Here is a 24,943-nt window from a genome sequence, read left to right on the forward strand (position 1 = left end):
CGAAGGGAAAAAAAATAAATGAATTAAAGTGTAACCGGTCAAAGTGTCTGAGTTAGGAACAAAGACGTTAAATAATATGGTCACATTGTTTGGTTTGACTTCAAAAGCACCTTTTGCCGTGGACGAGCCAATAACCCATTAATAGTAAACTGTCAACTAGTTCTTTGAAGCTTTGTGGGAACCAACCCACCCATTATGGCACACCACTAAAGCCTGTATTTACATCATCTTAGGTGCACTAAACAACATCACTGATCGTGACTCAGCAACATCACTGATCGTAAAAAGATGGGGCTATTATTGAACATTTGGGAAGATAAAGGGGAAGTCAAGCATTACGGCAGCTGTATAAATGGGGATATGCAGAAAATAGAGTTTTCAGTACAAATTGAATTCCAGTTTTGGGATAAGCAGGGAAGAATTTGCTACACAGCATGATCCTTGATTATGATCCCTTTGCCATGTGTAGGACACAATATAGCTCAAAGATATTTTGACATCCCTGTGCAAAGTCATGCCAGCTAACCCCTAACATGTTCCCACATGTGGTCCATGCCCATGAAAGTCTCTTGTATCTCTGAACAATGTTGTTTCCTGCATTTGACAAAGTAAAGGGAGAAAATGCACTGAACCCAGAATGTGGCACAATCACAGCCCTTTGTGTGGACTTTTAGGACTTGGACTTTAGGACTAGTGTTGAGATTCAGGTTGACTGAACAATTAAAGTAGTGATTTACTTGGTATTTGTCAAATCCAAAAATGAGCAATGGTAGTATTCTAGCATTTTGTCCTGGTAATATAAGTCTCATCAGAGGGTATCCAAGGCCACTGTAGCTGCTAGTCAGTGACTTATTCCGATTATGTACCAAAACCCAAGTGGTTGCACTTCTATGACATTTGTAGAAAAGCAAATCAAGGCAAAACATCTATTAAGGTATAAATGAACCCTGTTTGCCATAGTCCTTTACCTTTTTTTTATCTCTGCTGCTTACCCCTCTGCATGCCATGCCGATATAGCTTGATATTGTTGTCATAAGCTTATCAGGAATCTTAGGCAAATGATTACAGGAAGGAGATCAAATGATAGGACTATCAGGAAATTGAAAGCAGACTTAAAATATCTGCCCTCAAAAAAAAGTTAATTCAAATCTATATTACTTTACTTAGCACTGGTATCCTATATTACATTTACATTTCTCTGTGGAAGAAAAACCAGGACATTTGCAGCAACTGGAATAATTTAGGGTTCCGACACACTTAGGGGCAGATGTATCAAGGGTCGAATTTCGAGGGGTTAAATCCCTCGAAATTCGACTGGGGAATAGAATCGAATAGGCAATTCGGGTGAATTTACCCGCTGGCGAATAGTCAAATTGGCGAATATTCGCCAGGCGTATAGGCGCACGATCGAATATTCGCTCGAAGGGTTTTCATTCGATCGAATGTCTTTTTATTCAATCAAAAACTTGGAAAAAAAGCCGATGGGACTTTCCCATAGGCTTTTAAAGCAATTCGGTAGGTTTTAGGTGGCGAAATAGGCAGTCAAAGTATTTTTAAAAGAGACAGTATTTCGACTATCGAACGGGCGAATAGCGTTTTTGCGCCCGATCTATTCGAATCATTCTACTCATGCGAATTTACGCCAATTCGATAGTCGAGGAGCACAAAAAACTACTCGAAATTCGAGCTTTTTTTCCCCTCTATTCATTCACCTGAGCTTGGTGAATGGGCCCCTTGGACTCTGAAAAATTGAATTCTCCCTGGAAAACGGGCTTACCCTAGGATTGTGGGAATAAATCAATGCAAGCATGGGTAAACGACTCCATGCTAATAACACCACCCTTGTTGGATGAAATCATTATCCCCAGTGATGCAAGACCACAATACTGCCCACTGTGCCACCATTACAACAGATGTCCAAATAAAATCAAACCCCAAACATTCCTATGTAATAATAAAGTGCATGAAAATATATTTGAATGTCTGCAGCAGCATAATTATTTGAGCAATTAAGTTCTGAATGTGTAATGCTATTTCAATTCCGTTCACCAAAATTGAGCAATTTTGTTTATAACTGTAATCAGTGTTACTATAACATTTATTGGTTCTTCCTACTTTTGTATGAATAGTAGGGCCCAGGCTGTGCCCCAGAAGATCATTTGTAATTCATCAGGGTAATGTAACCCTCCCAATTGGCCTTCTTCTTCTTCTCACACAAGCATAAAAAAAGTGAATAAAGGAACGTTATTTTCTTTGCTAATTGAGTCGGTAAATTATGAAGCAGATCATTAATTAAACCATAGCATTGTGCCGAAAAAATATACATTGCCTAACAAAAACATTCAGACCCTTGGCCAACAATCTAATTTGTCTGCATAATAAATCCTGCGCTAAAAATTAGTTCTCTGTGTTAGTTTTACTTGAGACTACTGAAACTCAAAATTAGATATTTAATATTCAGTCCTCCGACTCATTATTTTGTAGAGCTGTTTTTTTTCCAGCAATCATAGTTTTAAAATGAAACGAATGACATTTTCAGTTACTCCTTTGCAGTTTGGACCCAAAAAAGAATTGATTTAGGCATTTTTGGACTGGATCTCATAGGGCCCACCAGGTGACATAATATTATATGTATATGTGTATAACAACTCAACAAACTTGACAAAATTTAACTCTAGATAATGCTAAATGTTGCAGTTATTATGTTGGCCTATTGTGGAAATAAGGGGCCCATGGGAACTGTCTTAGTATGGAACCCATTGGGAGATCCTCTGGTATTCTGGTAGGCCAGTCCAACCCTGGATTTAGGAGACTGGGGTGGGTAGAATTTGTAGTCCAAAGTGTAATTGTTGTTTTGGGCAAGTACTAGGGATTCAATAAACCCACTATTTTGGGATTCGGCCGAATCCCAAATCCTTCATGAAAGATGAAAGATTTGGCCAAATATTGAGCCAAAATTGAACCCTAATTTATAAATGCATATGCAAACTAGAACCAAGCTAATTTAATTTAAATTAATTCATTAAAATCCTTTAACTTCCTTGTTTGTGTGCCGCAATTTTTAGGATTTGGAATCAGTTCGGCCAGCCACTTGGATTCGGCTGAATACGAATCCTGCTGAAAACAGCCAAATCCTAGATCTGGTGCATTCCTAGTAATTACGTACCAAACACCCTTTAGGAGTAATATTCTTTCATTCTTCTTGACAGATTTGCTCCAGGTTGGTGAGGTTAGTCAGAAGACACTTGTACAATTAAATTTTCAACTACTGGTGGCTCTTTAAATTAATAAAGTGTTGGGAGGCAATTGAATTCACATTGCACAACACATTTTCTACAAAGAGATGACTAAATACAGAACAGTGCAGCTCAAACAATTCATTGCTAAATTTAAGTACGACAGAGATGAATTTTGCTATTTTTGTTTCCCCGAGTGTCCTTTCCCCCATACCTTAAATGCTGTTTAGAGACCGTAGAATTTGATGCACCATTGGCAGCAGGACTCGTCAGCTGTCTTCCCTCACAGCCAAATGGCCCCGGCCACTTATTGTGTTGAATCATGGATTTGCTTGTGTTAAGCTTCCTATCGTTCTATTAACCTTCTGGTGGAATCTCATTACACTGACCTGTTAATGCTCACAAATGAGTATGGGTATTCATCCAAAATCTATTAAGAGAATTCTGAATTTGTTTCCTGAGCACGCTGAGCTTCATGACTAGCCCAGAGGGATGTGTTTGCATTGCATTTGCATTGTATGTGCACAGTAATCCACTGAATGTTTAACCCACTTACAGACAGCTCCAGAAATGATTACTGCACTCGATGTGTCACAGTAAGAGAGGACTTAATCAGCCTGAACTTGTAGAACTTGATTTTTTAAGTGGGTGTTATGCCCTAGATGTAAGAGTCAATGAAAGAAAGGGCAGGCGGCGGTGTGTTTGGGTATTGGTGACATGGCAACAGGAGGTCTGTTTGTGAATGAATTCTGTCCTTCAGACACTTCGCTGTTGATGGCTGGTGACAGCATTTAATGACACTCTAAAAGAAAAGGTTAGGCATAAAGGGGTGGTTCACCTTCAAACAACTAGTTTCAGATAGATCACCAGAAATAACTAATTTTTCCTATTACTTTCTATTTCCTATGTGTCATCGTTTTCCTAATATTGAAGTTTAAAGTGGATTTTTTCACCTTCTAAAGCAGCTCTGGGAGGGGGGTCGTCGACCCTGTAAACTGTTCTAAATTGATATATTTAGTTGATACATTTCTTATCTTTGTCCCTGCTGAGCAGAATCCCTGGGTTTCATTAAAGGCAGCTGTTAGAATTGATACAATAGTTGCTCATACTCCAGAGATGCTGCTGAGAAATGGATCAACTAAATGTTTCAAAATTGTAACAATTTAGAGTCTGCACCTGAATAACTGAGCTGCCAGACTCAAACACCAGAGACAAGAACATTCAACTTTAAGGATCATATTTATCAAGGGACGAATTTCAAATTGAATTTTTGGGTGAATAGGTCCGTTTTTGATTTAATAAGTTCTAGGAGGTCACCTAAAGGCTAAAACAGCAATTCGGTAGGTTTTTGATGGCGAATGGTCAAATTTTTAAAGAGACAGTACATGATAAATTTCGATATTCGAATTTTTGCATTTTTTTTTAATTCAAATCGAATTTGGACTATTCCCTAGTCGAAGTACACAAACAATAGCTCAAATTTTTTTCATTCGAAAATTCACCTCGACCTTTGATAAATCTGCCCCTAAACGTAGATTTTGGAAAACCAGTAAAAAATAAATAATGGAAAGTAATTGAAAAAAGTCTTTATTTCTGGGGAACAATCTGAAAACAACTGAATTGAAAAAAAAGTGTTTGGAAGGTGAAAAACCCCAAATTTGGCTGTGCACACAGTGATATCATTTAACAGTAGCTGGCGATGATGTCATTGTACTGCTGATGGTTGCGGAGGTGACAGAATATGTGATAAGAAGCCACCTCAGAAAATTTGTTGGGCCTGGGCAATTTTGTGGCATGTCATGTTCCCCACACACCTTTCAGCTCTTCTCAGACTTTGTTGTTAATATTTGTTTTTTATTTACTGATTATTTAACATTATTACATCATTATGTCCTACAAGAGGTCGAAGACCTTGTAGTGAAGAATAAAATAATAACCAACTTGTCCAACTTGTGTTTTATTAATTATTAGCAAGTGCTGTGCTAAGAACAAAAATGTGGGCAACTCTACGGAGCGATTTATTAAACCTGGTTGAGTTTTTAAAGGGGGAAAACTCAAATTTCTATAAAATACTCTGAAGCTGCTAAAATCCAAATCTGGCAATATTTCAGCTGAACCCTGTCGAAGTCATGTAAAAGTCAATGGCAGATGGTCCCTTTTTACAATTGGAACATACTTTTTGCCTTCAATGACCATGAAATAGGCTAAATGGTTAGAAGCACTGACACCTGGGCCCACCGGGAGTTTTCCTGGTATCCTGGTGGGCCAGTCCGACACTGCCTAGAGCTGAGTATTGGACTAGATTGAAGTAGAGAAGCTTCAGGAACATGAGTTCTGTTATATAACAAAACAGTCTGAGCACCTAAAAAATATAGTTAGTTTAGTTTTAATTGTGTCCAAGATAAATTGCCATGCCACATCTATATATATCTTGATATAGGGGCAAATTCACTAACCTGTGAAAAATTCGCCAGCGCTGGCTCCACCCACATCGCAGCACTTCGCCAGGCGTAAATTCGCCTGGACAACGATAATTCACGAAGATCCGAAGTTGCGCACAGGGTAACGAATGCTGGCAAAGTTGCGCTAGCGAAAATACGCGTGCAGTGAAAGTACAATGGCCGTGTATGTTGCAGCAAATACATTACACTACACAAGGCCAGGGAACCTTAACTCTGTAAAAAAGAAAAGACGCCAGCGTTTTTGGGACTTTTGAGAAACTCCTATCTACTCTATTGCACTTCTCCTGGTCTGAGGTGGCGAAGGCAGGTCCAGCGATTGAGGTAACATTCAGTAAAATCAAAAACTTAGTGAATTTGTAGTATAGTATTTATAGTAACGCTCTTTCACCAGAGCGAAAATTCCAAAAAACAAAAAATTTCAGCCTGTAATTGTTTTTTAAAGGAAGAAATAGTATTAAAAATGCTTCTATACAAGGGACAAGTAATATGTGGGACAAGTAACAGGATTATGCAAATCTTGTAATGATACTTTTTAATTTTTAAACTGAACCAATTTTCAGATGTACAGCTGCCCAGATTTTTTTACAATTTTTTTTTTTGTGAAATAGGCCTGGTATATTGCTGTATTTAGGCCCTCCACAATTTGTTTCGTTACTATCTTTTGTCATTTTAAAAATAAAGAGGGAGTGTAGAAAAAGCCAGTAAGTATTGGATGAGCAGGTAGTAGTGTCAAAGCGGTTTGAAGAAAGAGTAGTAGGATACAATATTTTTTTCCATCTTGCTAAGGCCCTATATTTAAAATAAACATTTTACATTAGGAACTTTCCCCCTATATATAATAAAAGGCACTAGGAGCAGTCACCCATAGCCAATAACATGTTTGCTTTTAAACAGGTGACCAGACAATGCTTCCTGCTGATTGGTTGCTGTGGTTTACTGTTCCTGGTCAAAGTTAGTCTCTTTTATAACATAACCCCAATAGTACGTTGGCCCATGCTTGTATAGATGGATGTTGTTGACTGCCGATGTTTGAGATATTTACAGCTAGATTTACCCCCTTAGAAAATGTATAATAATGGGGGCAGTTATTTGAGGCTGTGTCCCTTCAGGAGTGGTTACTTCTCCACACACTCAGAGCTGAGTCCAATTAATTATTTTGGGGATGTGCTAGAAGTGGTCCCTTTGGTGGACAGGTAGCTACAGTCCTGCAGCGTCAGGTACCCGTGGGTTATTGTAGGCTGCAAGTAGGACTTTTCGATGCGGGTATAAATGCTGGTCGTGGGTTTACAGGATGTAGGTCTTACCCATAGCATGTTTTACTCCTTCTTTATACATTTTTTTAAAATTTTTCTCTTCCCCACCACTAACTTCTGATAATGTCACTTGCAGTTTGCAGCAACAGCACTTTCTATTTAACACTGGTCACCTGATTGCAGATAAGGCAGTTGCGGGTAGGGTATTGAGTCCAACCAGGTAAGAACGCAGGTTGTGGCTCTGGGTTTCAAAAACTGGACCCGCAGAGGACTCTACTGTGAAATTCTGGCTGGCCGCATTTGAACTGTAGAACCCGGTCCCCATAATAATATTCAGTATAAGATGCATCAAAATGAAGATAGAGTGAAACTGTCTTAGTAAGTCAGTACTCCAAAATCAAATAATAAAACCATTCCGTTGTTTAGTTAGTTACTCCTAGTCAGTACGTCTTGGTGCTCTTAGGTATAAACGGTATTTATTGGTAAATGTAAGTTCTCAATTTTAGTTTATTGGCAGGATTTAGAAAACACAGCAAGTGACACTTGTTATTGCTGCATTTTATGTTCATGCATAATATTCCCATTTTTTGCACTCATTTTCCATTTTTATTGTTATGGTGTCTGGGAGCTGATCGCTTTCTTTATCATCTGCTTAATGTAGGCTTACAAGGACAGGGCTCTCTGAAACACAAACTGAGAATGCATGATTATGTCTAATGCCTTCTGATTCCTTTACTTGTTCCCATGCATTTATTTGTTTCCCCTCCAGGACGGCATACTACATCACGTATAGAACAGTTTACAGTATGGATTATAAGAGCGTGAACAAGTGCTGCCCGGGATGGAGCCAACGCAATGGCGAAACGGGCTGTCATTACAGTAAGTGCTGCTCATTTCATGTTAAATGGCAATTAGCTCATAAAATTGTGCAAAGCGCATAAAATGCAATGGAATACCTTCCCCTTTATAGTGGTGCTGTTTTGGTCATTGTTAGGGTATTGTTTTCATTAGGAAAGCTGTTCACAGTTCTTTATAAAGCAGCATGTTTACCTATTAAACAACTACAGCTTTTTGTTCAACTACAAATCTCAGGAATCTTAAAAGTTTCGAAGTTTAGCAGTGACCCAGGGGTCCTCCATCTGATTTATCCCACGGCACCAGAAACACAAAATACAAAGGAAAAAGATCATTCTAAAGATTTTAAGTTCATATTTGCTCTAAATATAGTTAGTAGCAGTTCCCAAGAAGTGAAATATAAGGTTTTTTTTCTAATGCCAAAGAGCCATATGTGTTCTGTATATAAAGATAACATTTCAGGAATTGCTGCTTCGTTATTAAAAATCATGGTCTATTTTAGGTTTTCATTTAAAAGCATAATGCATCATGCTTGGGTTTTTTTTTAATGAAACGACAATCATGCTGTATTGTATCCTGTTAAATAAATGCATTCTTCATTAAGTGATAAGTAAAGCCTTAAAAAGAATACAGTATGTCTAGAAATACTGGGTTATATTATTAATGCTGATGAATACAGGTATGGCATCCATTATCCAGAAACCCTTTATCCAGAACGCTCAGAATTACAGGAATGTCATCTCCAATAGACTCCATGATAATCATTTGTAAAATGTATATCCTTTTTCTCTGTAATAATAAAACAGTACCTTGTACTTGATCCAAACTAATATAAATGTAATCTTTATTGGATGCAGTGCAATCCTATTGGGTTTAATTAATGTTTAAATGATTTTTTAGTAAACTATAGGGGGGTATGGTATGAAGATCCAAATTATAGAAAGATCCCCTATCCAAAAAACCCTGGGTCCCCAACATTCTTGATAACAGGTCTCATATGTTTATAAACAAAAGCCATAAATATCTTGTAAATTATATCCTTATAAACGGTGACTAGTGATGTTATCAGTTATAAACGGTGAGTAGAGATGTCATTTGTTTATATATTTAACATACTTTCAAGTGTGGCAGGCCTATAACAATAATGATCTCTACCTTCAAAATTATCTAAATTAGCTTCCCTGCACTTGCTGTGTGGTCTAGGCTGACCCAAGTTTATTTTCCCTAATTTTACCACCTGAATCAAATCCGATCAAATCTGCTCTGTTTTTTTGTGCTTATTTATTATTAAATTTTTATGAAAATTTGCTTTGCGGGAAAAAAAAAATCAGATTTTCACGGTTTTTTTGGGGGTTTCCATCCAATGTTTTTGGATTTTTCACTTGAAAACTCAGAAAACTTTGCGGTATTGCACAAAACCCGGCGCACATCAAAAAATCATTGGGACTTCTCCCATTGACTTATATGCAACCTCGACAGGTCTGAGATGTGCGGATTTTCTGATATGGACTTTTCCATCCTTGGGATTTAATAAATTCCAAAAAAAATTGTGATTTTTTAAAAGTCAGATTTTATAAAAAAAAATTTTTCGTGATTTTTGCATTCGGAGTTTAGTAATACCCCCCTTAAAATTGGATGTTCTACTGAATTGGGTTTCCACTTATTTCCTGACTGGATGTATTTTTGCACCCCCAGCAATTCGATAGACTGGAAGAGAGAAAATGAAGGGAAAATTCAGAAAACAATTACTTTCTGTTTTGTTAAAATGAAACTAATCTAATATGCAGTATAAATTCTATGTTGGAAAAATATGATAAAGATAAAAGAAGCCAACTGCTAACTTCATTTAGTCCTTTAGTTTATAATTCTCACCTATATTCACGATGGACTCCCGGAAATAAAACTAATTGCTCTCTTTTTTTTTTTAGATCCAAATTTTCTAAGAATACTCTAATCCTAGAAGCACTTCGTGTTGCGATTTTTAATCAGTGTTCATTTAGAAAACAACTGTTTCTCATGAATTTATTACAGGCATGAGTGCTGCCATTTATTGGCCCTAACTTGAGTCTCTGACGGTTCTGTGGACTCAAATAATACATGTTGGCATTTTTGGATTCCCTTTCTAATGTTCCTCTAAACCAGGGCACGTTTTCTTTCTTTCTTTCTTTCTTTCTTTCTTTCTTTCTTTCTTTCTTTCTTTCTTTCTTTCTTTCTTTCTTTCTTTCTTTCTTTCTTTCTTTCTTTCTTTCTTTCTTTCTTTCTTTCTTTCTTTCTCTCTTTCTTTTCTTTCTTTCCCATTTTTGTCTTTTGTCCAAATCAAACGAAATGTTATTAGGAAGCAAACATATAATCCCCTTTCTGGCATACAGATTGAGTTATTATAAAATAATGAATTATAAAGCACTTTGCTGTTACAATGGGAAAAAAATGAAAAAAAATTAACCAATTTTAAGGACAGTGAGAGAAAATGATTATATATTGTAAAGAGACTGAATAATAAAGGACAGGTTTTGAATACAAAGGAAATGGATACTAATTAATTAAACATTTCAACAAGTAGCCAGAAGCAAAGGCTGGCTGGAACAAAATCAAGCTTCTTCATTTCGCTCATTCGCCGAACGTTACTGCTGCATAAAAAAATATTTCCTAATCCTTTGTGTTTGAAGGAGCAACAAGTGTATAGAGTGTTTCTAGTCATTAATACTGGTGAACCATGACATGCTGGCAGTGATGGAATTAAAATATACTCCTCACACTAATCGCATTTAACGCGGTTTCTTAAAATTGTATGATATAGAGGGCCTAGTTCGGGCCTTTTTAATTGCACAAGAACCAACATAATATTTACATGGTATCAAGGAGCGTTGCAGTTGTTTGTAGGAGATAATACCAACTAATTGTGAATTTGATTTATGAAACTCTCACAATAAGCTTGCTGAATATTTATAAGTATTAGAGTTGCCCTCTAAAATCGGGCATAGACGCACAGATAATATCGTATGAAACAAATTTTCGTACGATATTAGGGGGGTGTATGGTGGGAAAAGAGCAGACCAATATCGGCAGAAGACTTGGATATTGGACGGCTCATCGATCGGGCTGGATGGAAAATTTTGATGGGGTGCCTATGAAGACATCCAAACATCGGCCATTATTAGTGCTGAATCGTCAGATACAGGTAGAATTCTATTGTTTCTATATCTGCCAATGCAGCTCTACACGTGTGTATTGAAACGAACAATCTTTCTTGGAAAGATATTTTCCAAGAAAGATCGTAATTGTTACGTCTATGGCCACCTTAACTCTTTTTATTATATGCAGAGAAATTAATTAGAAGGGTATGATAGATAATATTGATTTGCAAGTGTCTATGGAGAAGGTTTAAGTTGCCTAAGCAGGCACATGTGGTTATCAGTGCGTTATTTAAAGGGACGCTTAGACACTTCACATGGATTAGTGAATGAGACTGGTGTTGGAAAGAAGTAGTTGCACTAAGGGGCCCCTCTGCCATAGGGCCCCCTGTGTAGTTTTATAATACATGTCCCAATATGATAAGGCCCATAGGAGGCCCAGCTTGAAGGTCATTGAGGGTTTACTCTCTGGAAGAATTCACATTTAAAGAATATTGATTAAATAATAGCAGAGAGACATTTACATCCATGTTTACTTACTGGATATCTCTAAGCTTGTCGTGCATCATTGGAGACCTAACCGAATTTTGATGGACTTTGAACCAGAAAAGCCTGGATTTTTCCATTAGATGTTCAGATATGCATCCAGCCATTTGCTCAGTAATGGACATACCTCAGGCTTATTGTTTGTAAGTAATTTCTATAGATTTTAGGAAAGTTCTCTCATTGGTTCATTTGCAAACATTTCTAGTGATGGGCAGTCCCGAATTCGCAGCAAAGTTCTGCGTTTCGCCAATGGTGAATACATTTGCGAAACTGGGTTAAAGAAAATTGGACACGCACCGGAAAAGTCGTTTGCTTCAAACCGTTGCGTGCCAACATTATTCAGGCGCCTATTGACTTTGACACCGGTGTCAAAATTGACATGGGCGTCAGACTTTGTGTTTCGCATATTTTTCACTGTTTCATGAATTTTGCGGGAAATTCACAAATTGGGAACATTTTGCCCATCACGAAACATTTCCCATTTACACTATCCACATTTAGTTTTCTTGTATATACACATATAGGAATACACTGTAGAATTAAATTAGAAATTTACAGATTTTAGGCCAGATTCGATTCACTGAGAAAAAGGTTCATTACTTGGAAACTCATAGATGCAATTCAATTTGAGATACAATTCAATTAAGAAAAATCTCACTGTTTATCACGTGAAAACTCTATTCAAGTCTATGGGAAAAAAACTGGAACTGATTTTGGAGAAACGTTTTTTTTTTCTCCTCATATTGAATCTCTTCCATGAGTTTTCACGTAATAAACCATGAGATAACGTCTTCTCACTGAATTGAATCTGGCCCATTGTTTGATGAAGAATAGTCAAATAAGGTGGTTAATATATGCATGTATTTGGGGTGGGGGGCTTGGAAAGTTCTTGTAATTATATTACCTGTATGTTCCCAGACATTCTGATGAAGGTGTAGGTATATTTGGCTTTGATGTAGGTTGCACCCATTGGCTAAAAGCTGAGAACAAACACAATGTGGCCCTTGTTAAATAGTTAAGTAATAAAGCTGGAATTCCAGAGAGGAAATTCTTGTGATCCCCCACGCAGTAGCATCTCTTAGATTAAACACATGTGGCAGTAACACAATGTTGTTCTTTTGATACAAATCTTGGCGAGAGGACAACACAGCAATATAAGGCTGAGGCAGATAACCTGAGAAATATAGAGTTTACAGGGATATCACTCAGGTTCAAAAGTCAGTTGGGTTCAGCGACCACATCTGGAGGGAGATGGACCAGAGTGATAAACACTGATCTCCAGTAGGTTTTTTTTTTTTGGGGGGGGGGTACTTTAGAGGCTGTGTGAGAGCAGTGACAGAGCCATTAAATGGATTTCACTCATGTTTGGAGCATGGAGCCCTTGAAAAGATCACAGCCTAAATATTGCAGAAGAAAAAACTAATACATGTTTTATCAATTATATTGGTATATTCATCCCTCTGACCTTTGTAGCCATTCTGTTTAAATGTGTAAATGCTAATGGAAGGCAGAAAAATCATCTAATATAACTTGGCAAACAGTGGTCTGTAGTTACAGTGTGTTAATAAAGGATTTCATTCATCCAGGTCATGATATACAGACAAGGCACATCCCTAGGGCATAACTGTAGACGTTTGCCTACCCCTAGTCCAGTCCCCTTGTCCCCCACCATCTGCTCGTCACTACCTCTCCCCCCCAATCCTTGATGGAAGGGGGTGAGGTGGATGGCCGGAATGCCTATGGCACCAGTTCAGTTTAGCCTGGCACTGTAAACAGTAACTAGTGGAGATAAGTCTAAAGCAACTGAACTTTCTGAGCAATTATGAAAATGTTTCACTCATCTGAGTGGTGTCTTCACATTAGCAGGGTGGTAGGGAATTTCTGTGGCATTTTACCCTCAATAATAAACTTACCAACATCTTTAAACAACAGAGAGAGAGAGACATATACGTGACTATAGGTTATTGCTTCAACTGATGCTCACAAGTCCTGATTACACACACAGTTCCATATTCTTTCTTTGTCCTGTGTTTGCCAGGCTAATAGTGATATTAAGGGACAAATATCACTTCATTTTATTAAAAAGCTGCAAACTTTGTCCTTTGTGCGGGAAATGTATTAGATGTCAAATGCGGAATCCCATCTATATGTTATTCGTTTGGAATAAAATAATTTGATGGATCTTTTAAATAAAAAAAAAAGTCAGAACAGACTAGAATCCACAATTTACCCTCATTTATCATTAAGAAAACATGAAAAAATTGGATTGGGAAAAACTGATTTTTTTCGGATTGTGGTTTAAAAACCGCAACTTTGTTGAGCGAAAAATCAAAATTTTTCGGATTTGATGCCCGAATTCTTTGTGAAATCGGCAGAAAGCCCGAAATGTTCAGATTATCGTTCAAAACCCAGCGCACACCATATTATCTTGCAAATTGCAAATAGGACCTCTCCCATTGACTTCTACAGTACCTAGACCAGTTGAAGAGGGAGTATTGCATTCAGATTTGGATTCAGACTTTTTGCATTCTCAGGGTATAATAAATCTCGAAAAATGTTAGTTTTTTTTTCACTAAAATTTTAGTAAAAAAAAACTGTAATTTTTTTAGTTTTTTTTTTGCATTTGGCAATAATAAATGAATAATAATAATAAATAACTCCTGAAGGTTCAGGGGATACGCAGATGTGTGGGTTCCCTGAGTTTATATTATTTGGTGACCCATTTGGGCACATCCCAACACAAAAATGCACTGAGGTTGCAAGACCTATAACTTGTTTAATACAGTGCTGCTATGTGTTCAGGCTTGTGTATCAACGCCATAGTACAGATTAATTCAGTATACATGAATTTATTGAGCATTTTAACTAAGAAATGAAGTCTCTCTTTGAATTGTATGTTTTATCTTGTTCCTCTTAAAATGTGTGGTTTGTAATCCTTAGTTTTCATGACATTAATTAATAAACCAAACAGTTTTGTGCCCTATTTAGATTATAATTCTGGTGGCATGACCCAGTTTTGTTAACAAAAAAAAAAAAAAAAAAAAAAGCAACAGTCGTTTTTCAGTTCAACCCTTTTTTTTGAAGAAGCAACACATCAGTCACATTTAATTATGTCTTTCATAATAGAAGGAAGACACTGGATAAATGTCAGCTAAATATAGCAGTGCAGTGTGAGACAGTCAAATAAATCCTGTTGAACTGAAAAATGATTGTTATTCATATTCATATAAAGCAGGCAAAATTATAATCCTTTATATAATATGTGTTACATGTGGGGGTTTGAATAACGGAGAAGCTTGTGGCTGTTCCACAACTGTTGGTGGGCCTCAGGATGGACACCCCCGATATTATCACTGCACAGTTTTTTGGGGTTTAGAAGAAAAAAAAGAAATCAGGACACTTTAGATACAGTCCTAGGCAGGAACTAAATAATATTTATATGTGTGTCTGCAATTCCAATGTGGGCTTGGCTAAAACCAGCTTGTAGCCAATCAGAGCTTTCCATAGACGTTTAAAGCTCTAATCACATGGGCGGGGGGCTAATTTGTAAGGCACCTCCCAAGTTAATATAATGGCTAAAACCACAGGCCAGCTCTCCAGTTCGCTTAAAAATGCACCAGCAGCAGGGTGAAATGTTGCCATTATGTTTCCTGTCCTTAGTTCTTCCTGCTGCCCTGGGCTTTGCACATGTGCAGTAGAGCAAACGTTTGCCTATGATACTGACACCAGAAATTCAAACATCAAAACATTGCATTTTATTTTCCTGATGCTTTAACATTACCTATCCAATCACTGTGTTTCTCTGTGAGGGTGCTGACATATTTGTGTTGCAGTGTCCTGTTAGTGTTAGAGATTCTAACTGACTAGTTGAGAAGGGAGAGCGCTGTCAGTGAATATTGATCAACATGACCTGTAGGTTGATTTAAATGTATATTAATATTTTAGTGTCAGTATAATGTCTGATTCTACTCTACTGTGTGTACAGGCCAAGGCAACCACAAGGGATCTGTGGCTCAGGCGACAAGATGGTGGCACACTGCTAACTGGAATTACAGCCTGATACATTTTTCAACAAGGAGGAGCAATGAGGAACCCCCAATTATTAGGCCTTTCTTTTTCCTTAAAGGAAAACTATACCCCCCAAACAATGTAGGTCTCTATAAAAAGATATTGCATAACACAGCTCATATGTAAAATCCTGCTTCATGTAAAGAAACCATTTTCATAATAATATACTTTTCTAGTAGTATGTGCCATTGGGTAATCATAAATAGAGAACTTCCATTTTAAAAAATAAGGGCCGCCCCCTGGGATCGTATGATTCACTGTTCAAACAAACATACCAACAAACCATACATGTTAGGTCACATGAGCCAATTAACAGACATTCACAGAGTTCTGTCTTTTGTTTAAAACACTTCTTCCTGTTACAGTTCGGGGCAGATTTATCAAGGGTTGAATTTCGAAGGGAAAAAACTTCGAAATTCGACCATCGAATACGTGTAGTACGATAGTCGAAGTCGAAGGTTTTTTTCCGCTAAATTGGAATCGTACGGACGTATGATGAAATCCTTTGAATCGTACGATTTTACAAAAAATCCTTCGACTTCTGTAAACGTAGCCAACGGCTCATATAGATTATAGGAGGTTCCCTCATAGGCTAAACAACAATTCGGCAGGTTTAAGGTGGCGAAGTAGAAGTTTTTTAAAGAGACAGTACTTCTATTTTCGAATGGTCGAATTTGTGAAGTATTTTCAATTCGAATCAAAGTCGAAGTCGAATTTTACCTATTCGATGGACGAAGTACCCAAAAATTACTTCGAAATTCGAAGTTTTTGAATTCGAAAATTCACTTTGACCCTTAGTAAATGGGCCCCCAGGATTTGTAGTATTTCTGGTCATGTGATCTCTGAGGCAGCACACAGACCATGACAAAATGGTGGCTCAAGGCAAGAGATGTAAAAGGGCAAGATTTACTTAAATATATAGACCAATTTGGTAAGATTCTTTAATATGCCACTTAATATGATTTAAACTATCTGTTGCTTAAGTGTTCATTTTGGGGGTATAGTTTTCCTTTGAATGTAAATCACCTGACAGGGACACATATAAACTCTTGTCAAGTGATAAGAGAACATCCATATGAGAGATCATGAGATCAGAGGATGCTGTGTGTGTTCCCCTTTAAAGGCAACGAGGGAAACATTAACTGCCCATACACCAGTCTCTCTGTAGACTTCAAAGAATGTTACAAACGTTACAACATGCTTAATGGAATGAAAGCTCCATGCTTTGTGCCGCTGCCTTTTTTTAAAATAGAATTTGCTGTGGTTTAAAAGAAATGTTGTAAAGATAAAGTTGCATAAAACTTTCCGCTCCTCTTCAGAAAAGGCGACAGGGCGACAGGGCGACGATCCATCGTGCGGCAATAGTTTTCTGAGGGGAGATGTGCCTGACTGCCTGATGCAATTTTGGCCAATGCATTAAAATGAGCATAACCAAGAACCAGATGTAATGTCCATTCCCAATAATTTCCTTCATTCAGTATGTGGGTAACATGTGTACCCAATTCATAAAGCTGTTGGAATCCTGGAGTTACTGCCTAATTCAGAGGTGAAGAATTAAGGAATTGGGGGAAAACATCTTAAGGCAACTTCGGGCGACTTCGGAAAACTAAGCACTCTGAGTGCCATCCTGCCGGCGATTTACATTCTAGCCAGCGGGAAGGCAGTTTGGGGAGATAAGTAGCCCCGAAGAGGAGATTTGTCGCCGGGTGACAAATCTCCCCAAATCTGAGCGTGTCTCTGCCCTAAATGTGAACCACCCCTTTAATTGCATATGTGCAGAAAGGTCTGCCTGCACCCTTCACCATCACCCAAATTTTTCCATATACGTAGGCACCCAAGAGTTGCCGGCCTAGGCATGATAAATATAGTTCTGGCTTTAGCTATAAAAAATACTGAACCATACCTCTTCTTAACCCCTGTGTGTGAATAGAGAGACAAAGGAGAGGCAGCCTGCAGCAGAATGTAATATACAATATAGGCATTCTCATTGAATTTTACTTTATGTACAGTAAGTAGGCATATTTATTAGCCATTAGCCACAGGAGCAGGAGCTGCATTAAATAAAAGCTGCATTAAATAAACTTAAATATTCTCATGGAATTTTACTTTATGTACAGTAAATAGGCATAATCATTAGCCATTAGCCACAGGAGCAGAGGCTGCATAAAATAAACTTGAATAGCAAACAAAATGTAATATAATAATTTTTTCTGCCATTAAGCAAATTATTTCAAAGTGAGGGTAACCTTGAAAACACAAATACCTTATATGGCAATATGTCGACTGTTCAATCCAGTTAAATAATTGTGTACAGCCATAACAATGATTTTTTTTGTCATAAAAGCAACTCATTTCTAAGGGGTTATTTGCTAAAAATCCCAACGAAAAAAGTTGTGCTTTTATTTTTTTTATAAAATCAGACTTTTAAAAAAAAAAATCACGAATTTTTCATAATTTATTAAACCCGAGGATAGAAAAGTCTGAATCAAAAAATCCGGCATCTCAGATCTGTCGATGTGGCATATAAGCTAATCGGTGAAGTCCCAATGATTTTTTGATGTGCGCTGGGTTTCGTGCAAAACCCCGAAGTTTTCGGGTGCAAATTCCGAAAAAATCTTGAAAATCGGATATAAAATCAGAAAAAAGCTGATTTTTTTTCCCGCAAGGCAAAATTTCAGGAAAATGTAATAAATAAGCATAAAAACCCGAGCAGATTTGATTGGAGTTTGTAGCAGAAAATATTAAGATAAATTCAGACTTTGATAAATAACCTGACTGTTACGCATGAATGTACAGCTTTAGGGCTAAGAAAAACATCCCCGTCCCCAAAGTCTTATTGATTCCACACATTTCCATCCCAAGAGAAGAGTCCTCATGTAGCATTTCCACTCTGTCTTTCCTTTGACCTTCTCACTGCAGATCTAGATCTTATTTAGACAAGACTTGTTACTGCTGTGGTGCAAGAAAGACCATGAAGACAAAAGTGGCATCAAATTGCAAGCAAATAGCCACAATTTAAAATATAAAGATCTATAAAAGTCTGTCGCCATTTTAAACAGGAATTTTCGCAAAGCTAACAATCTTGCGTATTGTAAGGATAGTCCCTGTTCTTGGAAAGCATTAGTACTGTAGATACCAGTGTTATTATATGTAGTTAGCTGCCAGCTACACTTAATAAACTGTGACAAAGACATGTGTGGCTGCTGGGTCCAGCCTGTATGAGTGCGCTGGGGGCTCTAGAGGTTGCCAAGGAAGGATAACATTATGTATTTTATCTTTGGTGGATTAAGCTGTTCAGATGCTTTATGCATTGCCTTATATTGCTCACAAGACTAATCTAGATGTCATACATTCCTGCAGGGAAAATCAGAAAGGCACAGAATGACTACATTGATGTAGGAAGGGATTTTGTAGCAGTGGAAAAGTAAAACAGATGCTTATCTGCAGTACTTGTACATCTGAAGCCTTCGGGGGGGGGGGGGAAGACTGCAGCATTATATTTTATACCCACAGCGTGCAATGACTTTCTGGATACAGAGGAGAGTTGGAAGCTTACTGTACAGAAGCCAATTTGGTAAAAAATACAGCACCAGCAAACAGAAAAATTTCGCTGCGCGACAAAATTTTTTGACGTCCATAGACTTAAATGGGTGTCAGCAACAATTCACCGGCGGCAAATTTTTGGCGAAACGAAATGGCTCAAATTTGCCCATCCCTACATACAATCCCTTAAAGCAGGGCTGTCCAACTGGCAGCCCACAGGCTGCATAAGGCCCGCTCCACCTTGTGTGGCCCCCCACATGAAAGTCTGCCCGCTGTGATTCCTAAACCTTGTGTAAACTTTAAACGGTATTGTTTACCCATCAATTTCAGACTGAAAATTCCTGCATAGTTCACACCTGTAATCCCCCCTGCATTGTTCAGACCTGTAACACCTGCACTGGTCACACCCCTAAAGCCCTGCACTATTCACAGACCCAGACTGTAACTCTGCCTGCCCTATGCTCCCTGTGTGCCATACTCTGCCTGTCCTATGCTCCCTGTGTGTGCCATACTCTGCTTTCCCTATACTCCTTGTGATCATTACTCTGCCTGCCCTATGCTCCCGTTGTGTGGCATACTCTGCCTGTCTTATGCTCCCTATGTGTACCGTACTCTGTCTGCCCTATGCTCCCTGTGTGTGCCATACTCTGCTTTCCCTATGCTCCCTGTGTGTACCATACTCTGCCTTCCCTATTCTCCCAGTGTCGGCCATACTCTGCCTTCCTTATGCTCCCAGTGTTTATCATACTCTGTTTGCCCTATGCTCCCTGTGATCAGTACTCTGCCTGCCCTACTCTGTACCCTGTGGGCCAAGAGCCTGGTAGGGTTTGTTCTGGGGGTTTGTTAGCATTTGTAAATTGTTGTTAGGAGCCCCTAGGGTGTTTAATCATGTGCTATGTTATCCACAGGGGAGGATGTAGTGGGAGGAAGTGAATTTTAATGACGTGCCAACAAAAGCATAGAAAGAGTAATACACACCTTATAAAACAAATACATATAGTTTCACCATCTTATATTAAAGGCATTACAATTCAGTATAAGTGTATGGCTTATTGTTTGTACAGAACATCAATTGTTTTTATCTGAACATACAACTCAGAGGACCCATAGGCAACAATGCAACAACACTCCTAGAAAGAGATGGTGGTGAAATAATTACAGCCTGGGAAGAGTGTCTTTGTTGTGGGAAGCAATATGGGAACTCCCACATTTAAATGCAATTAACTAGAGAGAAAAATGTGTTTTCTGACGACAAGATGGGCCTTTGTCCAGTGTTTAGGTATGTGTATATATATATATATATAATTCTCCAATGAGTATCCGCACTCCAAGACAATATAGGATAGGAAGGGGTGCACGGTAATTTTTGCATACACCAATAGTTTCCAAACCAGTGAAAAAATGTAATTTTTATTATTACATGGTATCTTTTTCCAACTTTTCGATCCCTGTTGGGACCTTTTTCAAGGAAGATCTTCCTTGAAAAAGGTCCCAACAGGGATTGAAACGTTGGAAAAAGATACCATGTAATAATAAAAATTACAGTGCTGGTTTGGAAACTATTGGTATATATATATATATACACACACACACATAGGATGGCATCCGTTATCTGGTGGGACTGGAAAAAAACCCGGTGGGCCCCGACCCGACCCTCATTGCTAGACCCCCCTCTGCCAATCTCAATCAATTTTAAAATAAAAAGCTCCTATCGCGCGGTGCTGGGTGCGCATGCGTAGTGGTAGCAGCGTCAGTGCATGTGCGCCCGGCGGCACTGCAGTAGGGGAGGTGGTGAGGAGGGAAGGCAGTGGGGCCAGAGGGGAGGCCCTTGACGGCAGTCCAGGTGGGCCCTGGGCCCCCCAGTCCGACCCTGGGAAATATCCATTATCCGGAAAGCAGCAGGTCCCAAGCATTCTAGACAACAGGTACCTGTGTATGTATATGTGTGTGTGTGTGTATATATATATATATATATATATATATATATATATATATATATATATATAAAATCATTAGGCGGGGGTGCAATGAGGGTGTGACCACAAAAAACATATAGACAAATACAAGATTCCTCTGCACTCAACCCATTATCAATATATTTAAGACAGCGACATTTTGTGCATACTGCTACTGAAAAATGCCTTACCCTTTAAACAAAACAGGGATTGTTTGTCCATATATTGCAATATATTTAAGCTGGCCAACTACGTCAAAGTCATCCCATATCTGGCCAGTCCTATGCTCAATTTTCATCTGATTCATTAAGAATTCTATGGTTTCATTATACATTTTATAAAAGGGACGAATACGTTTTACCTGCAACTTACTAGCTGCTTTCAAAGTAAAACTCCCAAACTTGGCTGCCCTTTTATTAGACACCAGTGGGATCACCTGACTATAGTTGGAGGGGGTGGGAGCTACAACATGGAGCTGGTCACTGCTCCTGTATAACTATAACAAACAGGGGAAAGTTGTAGCTCCCACCCCCTCCAACTATAGTCAGGTGATCTGGTGTCTAATAAAAGGGCAGCCAAGTTTGGGAGTTTTACTTTGAAAGCAGCTAGTAAGTTGCAGGTAAAACGTATATATATATATATATATGATATTTTAGCGGATAGGGAGAAGCTGTTCTCTTTTGCTCCATATAGTTGCTGGAATATGAAAATTAGATCCTCCAGAAAAGGGGGTGTGCAGCAAATTTGCAGATTCAGAGAGGGTTAAAGCAGCATCCAGGGTTGCTGAAAGAATCAGGAGTGTAATTACAGTGGAAGCAGACCCTGTTGCTCTAGGGGTCCCAGAATGTATAGGGGTCCATGAGACCCTAATTCACATATAGTCTCAAAATTGGTAAAACAAGTCAACCGAAACACACGTCCATTCCATAGCAGCCACCTGTGTTTTTTAATGTTTCAGTAAACAGGGGTTTTAACGGCAGTGTGCCTTATATTTTTTTCTTTTTTGCTTTGGATGAACATAGTATGAGGAGTTCTGCATGAATGTAGGCACATTGAATCCTCTAGTGATATTCATGGAGTGGAGTAGGGGTGAGTCTAAACTAAGGCCTGAAAAATAATTTTCTGTGGGGCCCAGTAATATCTGTAGGTACGCTACAAAGTATCTTCTCCACCAGGAAAGTATATACTGTACAAGCACTTGGGGTGACTAATTTTTGGCACCCCCAAGTAAACTCAGCCTTTCCTTCTCCTTTAACTAAAATGTGGTGTCTCCAATGTGTTACCCTCCAATGTGTTAGAAATGCCAGCGGTGGCTCATTCAGGCACTTCCAAATAATTCCAAATAATTGTCATAGCCCTTTGCAATAAGAGATGCCTCTAAAGATGTAACTTTAGACAGAATAGGTAAAACATTGTCATTCTGGTAAATCCTGACTAGTTTAAAGTGTTGGAATTGTACTTGTTATGGGGTTTTAAGAGAAAAGGGCCTGCAAGGTAAATTGGATTTTATTACATTCTTGTTATGAAGAGATTCATGTCCCTCTGTGTATTGTTTTTATGTATGACTATAAATAATTCATTTTTGTTCCTTTGGTCCATTGATTACATGTATAAATGAAAACAAAGCTTAGGAAACAGGTCCTCGATTGCTAGTTGATGGTTTAGCATTTTTCCTATCTGTGCTCAAACACCCATACATTTACAATACCATCTGAGAGTCCCCAACTGCTTTGGAGACACATTGCTGCCATAGGATGGATACAGTGCATGATTCCAGTGTTTGCCAACAATAAGCTCAAATTCAAGGTTAGTGATCCATGACTGACAGCCATTGCCCTAGGATATAGTCATTGATATCTCCCATGATGCCTTTTGTTCTGAGGCTGCAATGTAAATAGCTGAATGCAAATGCCACTGCATAATGGAATTTTGGTGTTACTTTTGTTTTTGGAACATAAATACTAATTTAGCCTTAGGTTGGATTCATTATGATTGACACCTTGAGACCTAGAGTATAACTGACCTTATACATGGTTAAGAGTCAGAAGCAGAGAATGTAAAGGGATATGCAAATACCCTCTTTTTATTTTTTATTAGTTACCTAGAAAGCAGAAAGCCATCTCCCATAGACACTATTTTAAGCAAATAATATCACATTTTAAAAAATAATTTCCCTTTTCTTTAAAGGAATATTAAAACAGTACCTTGTACTTTATCCCAACTAAGATATTATTAATCCTTATTGGTTTATGTAATATTTAAATTATTTTTATTTAAGGTATGGAGATCCAAATAACGGAAAGACCCCTTATCCTGAAACCGCAGGTCCCGAGCATTCTGGATAACTTTAAACCATTAAATATATTTAATGTCTATTAGAAAGTTGTTTTTCATCACTTATGCAAAAATATTTTTTGGGGTGGAGGAGCCCTATAACTGGGGAACATCTATTCTGTAACCTGCTTTGTTACCGCAGAGTTAATACATGTCATTATGATTCTTAATATGTGGCTTTTTAATAATACACAGCAATATCATCAGTGATTCTTTATTGGATTTTTGAGCACAAGAACACAACTATGATTTTATCTCTCCTTCAGCAGCAGCTACAACATAAGCCAGATTATCCAGTAATTCATACTTAGTGCAGAACACCAGCAAGATATGGCTGATCCCAAGCCAGGATAGGATTTACACTATCAGGTCTGGCTACCCCCTTTCTCCTGCTCTTTCCGCCCATTAACATTCCAGCTGGTCGCACAAGAGCTTTGACAGTTTTCCAGCTCCTCGGGCGGTGACAGTGCTCCTTGTTATACTGTTAGTTTGTGCCTGCTGTTTGCTCCTGCAATGCAGAGATGCCATAGCACTAGCGCAGCCTGCTGATCCAAATGTCCCCAAGGCAATAGACATATAAAAACAATTCTGTTCAGCTGAGAGTGGCAGAGGGGCAGCCATGCTGGGTTAAAGGGGTGGTTCATCTTCAAACAACTAGTTGTTTTCAGATAGATCACCAAAAATAAAGACTTTTTCCAATGACTTTCTATTTCTACGTCTGACCGTTATTCTAATATTGAAGTGTCAAATGTCTTTTTCCAACTTCAGAAGCAGCTCTGGGAGGGGGGGGGGTCACCGACCATCTTAGTGAATTTGCGAAGTAACGCTCTTTCACCAGAGCGAAACTTCGGCTGGTGTAAGAGTGCAAAGTAGCGCTAGAGTCTATCTCCTTCGCTATCTAAGTCACGCCAGCTACCGTTAGTAAATCGGCGATGTACCAAAATCCAGTACAGTACAGTACAAACAAGGGACTGCAGGTTGAGCTGTCAAAAGAGGGATTGTCCCTCTAAAAACAGGACAGTTGGGAAGTATGCATATGTGCCTCACTCGCACTTCTTGGATTAAGCATTGCCTAATGCAGGCATAGTGATGGGCGAATTTGCTCCGTTTTGCCAAAAAATTCGCGTCCATTTTTCGGAAAAAATTTTTTTGCCGGCGGCGAATTTTCATGGGCGTTTTGCGAATTTATTCGCTGGCGGCGAATCATGCAAATTTGCTGCGAATTCGCGCCTGGCGAATAAATTCGCCCATCACTACAGGCAGTGCTTGATGTAAAGGAGTACAAAAGCCTAACTAAAGTAGGCTAGAAATATTGTACATTATGTTTTGGGCTTCTGTACCAGAACAAGGCAACCACAGCCCTTTAGCAGTAGAGATCTGTGTCTCCAAAGATGCCCCAGTAGCTCTCCATCTTCTTTTCTACTGATTCACTGCACATGCTCTGTGCTGCTGTCACTTACTGAGCTTAGGGACCCACTCACAATATACAGTACACATAGAATAGAAATGTCACAATATAAGGCTGATTAGTAATTAATACAGATAATTACTACATGGCAG

The 24,943-nt window shown here is 38.4% G+C and overlaps 1 protein-coding gene across 2 annotated transcripts in view; it reads left to right on the forward strand.

The window, feature by feature from the left end:
- Nucleotides 1-24,943, forward strand: part of megf6.S (multiple EGF-like-domains 6 S homeolog) — a 320,522-nt gene that overhangs the window by 57,042 nt on the left and 238,537 nt on the right. For both annotated transcript variants that reach the window (XM_018228002.2, XM_041571504.1), the window contains exon 3: nt 7,721-7,830. In XM_018228002.2, the coding sequence (XP_018083491.1) occupies nt 7,721-7,830 (110 nt within the window). The remainder of the gene's footprint in view (nt 1-7,720; nt 7,831-24,943) is intronic.

Source organism: Xenopus laevis, chromosome 7S (assembly GCF_017654675.1).
Source record: "Xenopus laevis strain J_2021 chromosome 7S, Xenopus_laevis_v10.1, whole genome shotgun sequence".
NCBI lineage: Eukaryota > Metazoa > Chordata > Amphibia > Anura > Pipidae > Xenopus > Xenopus laevis.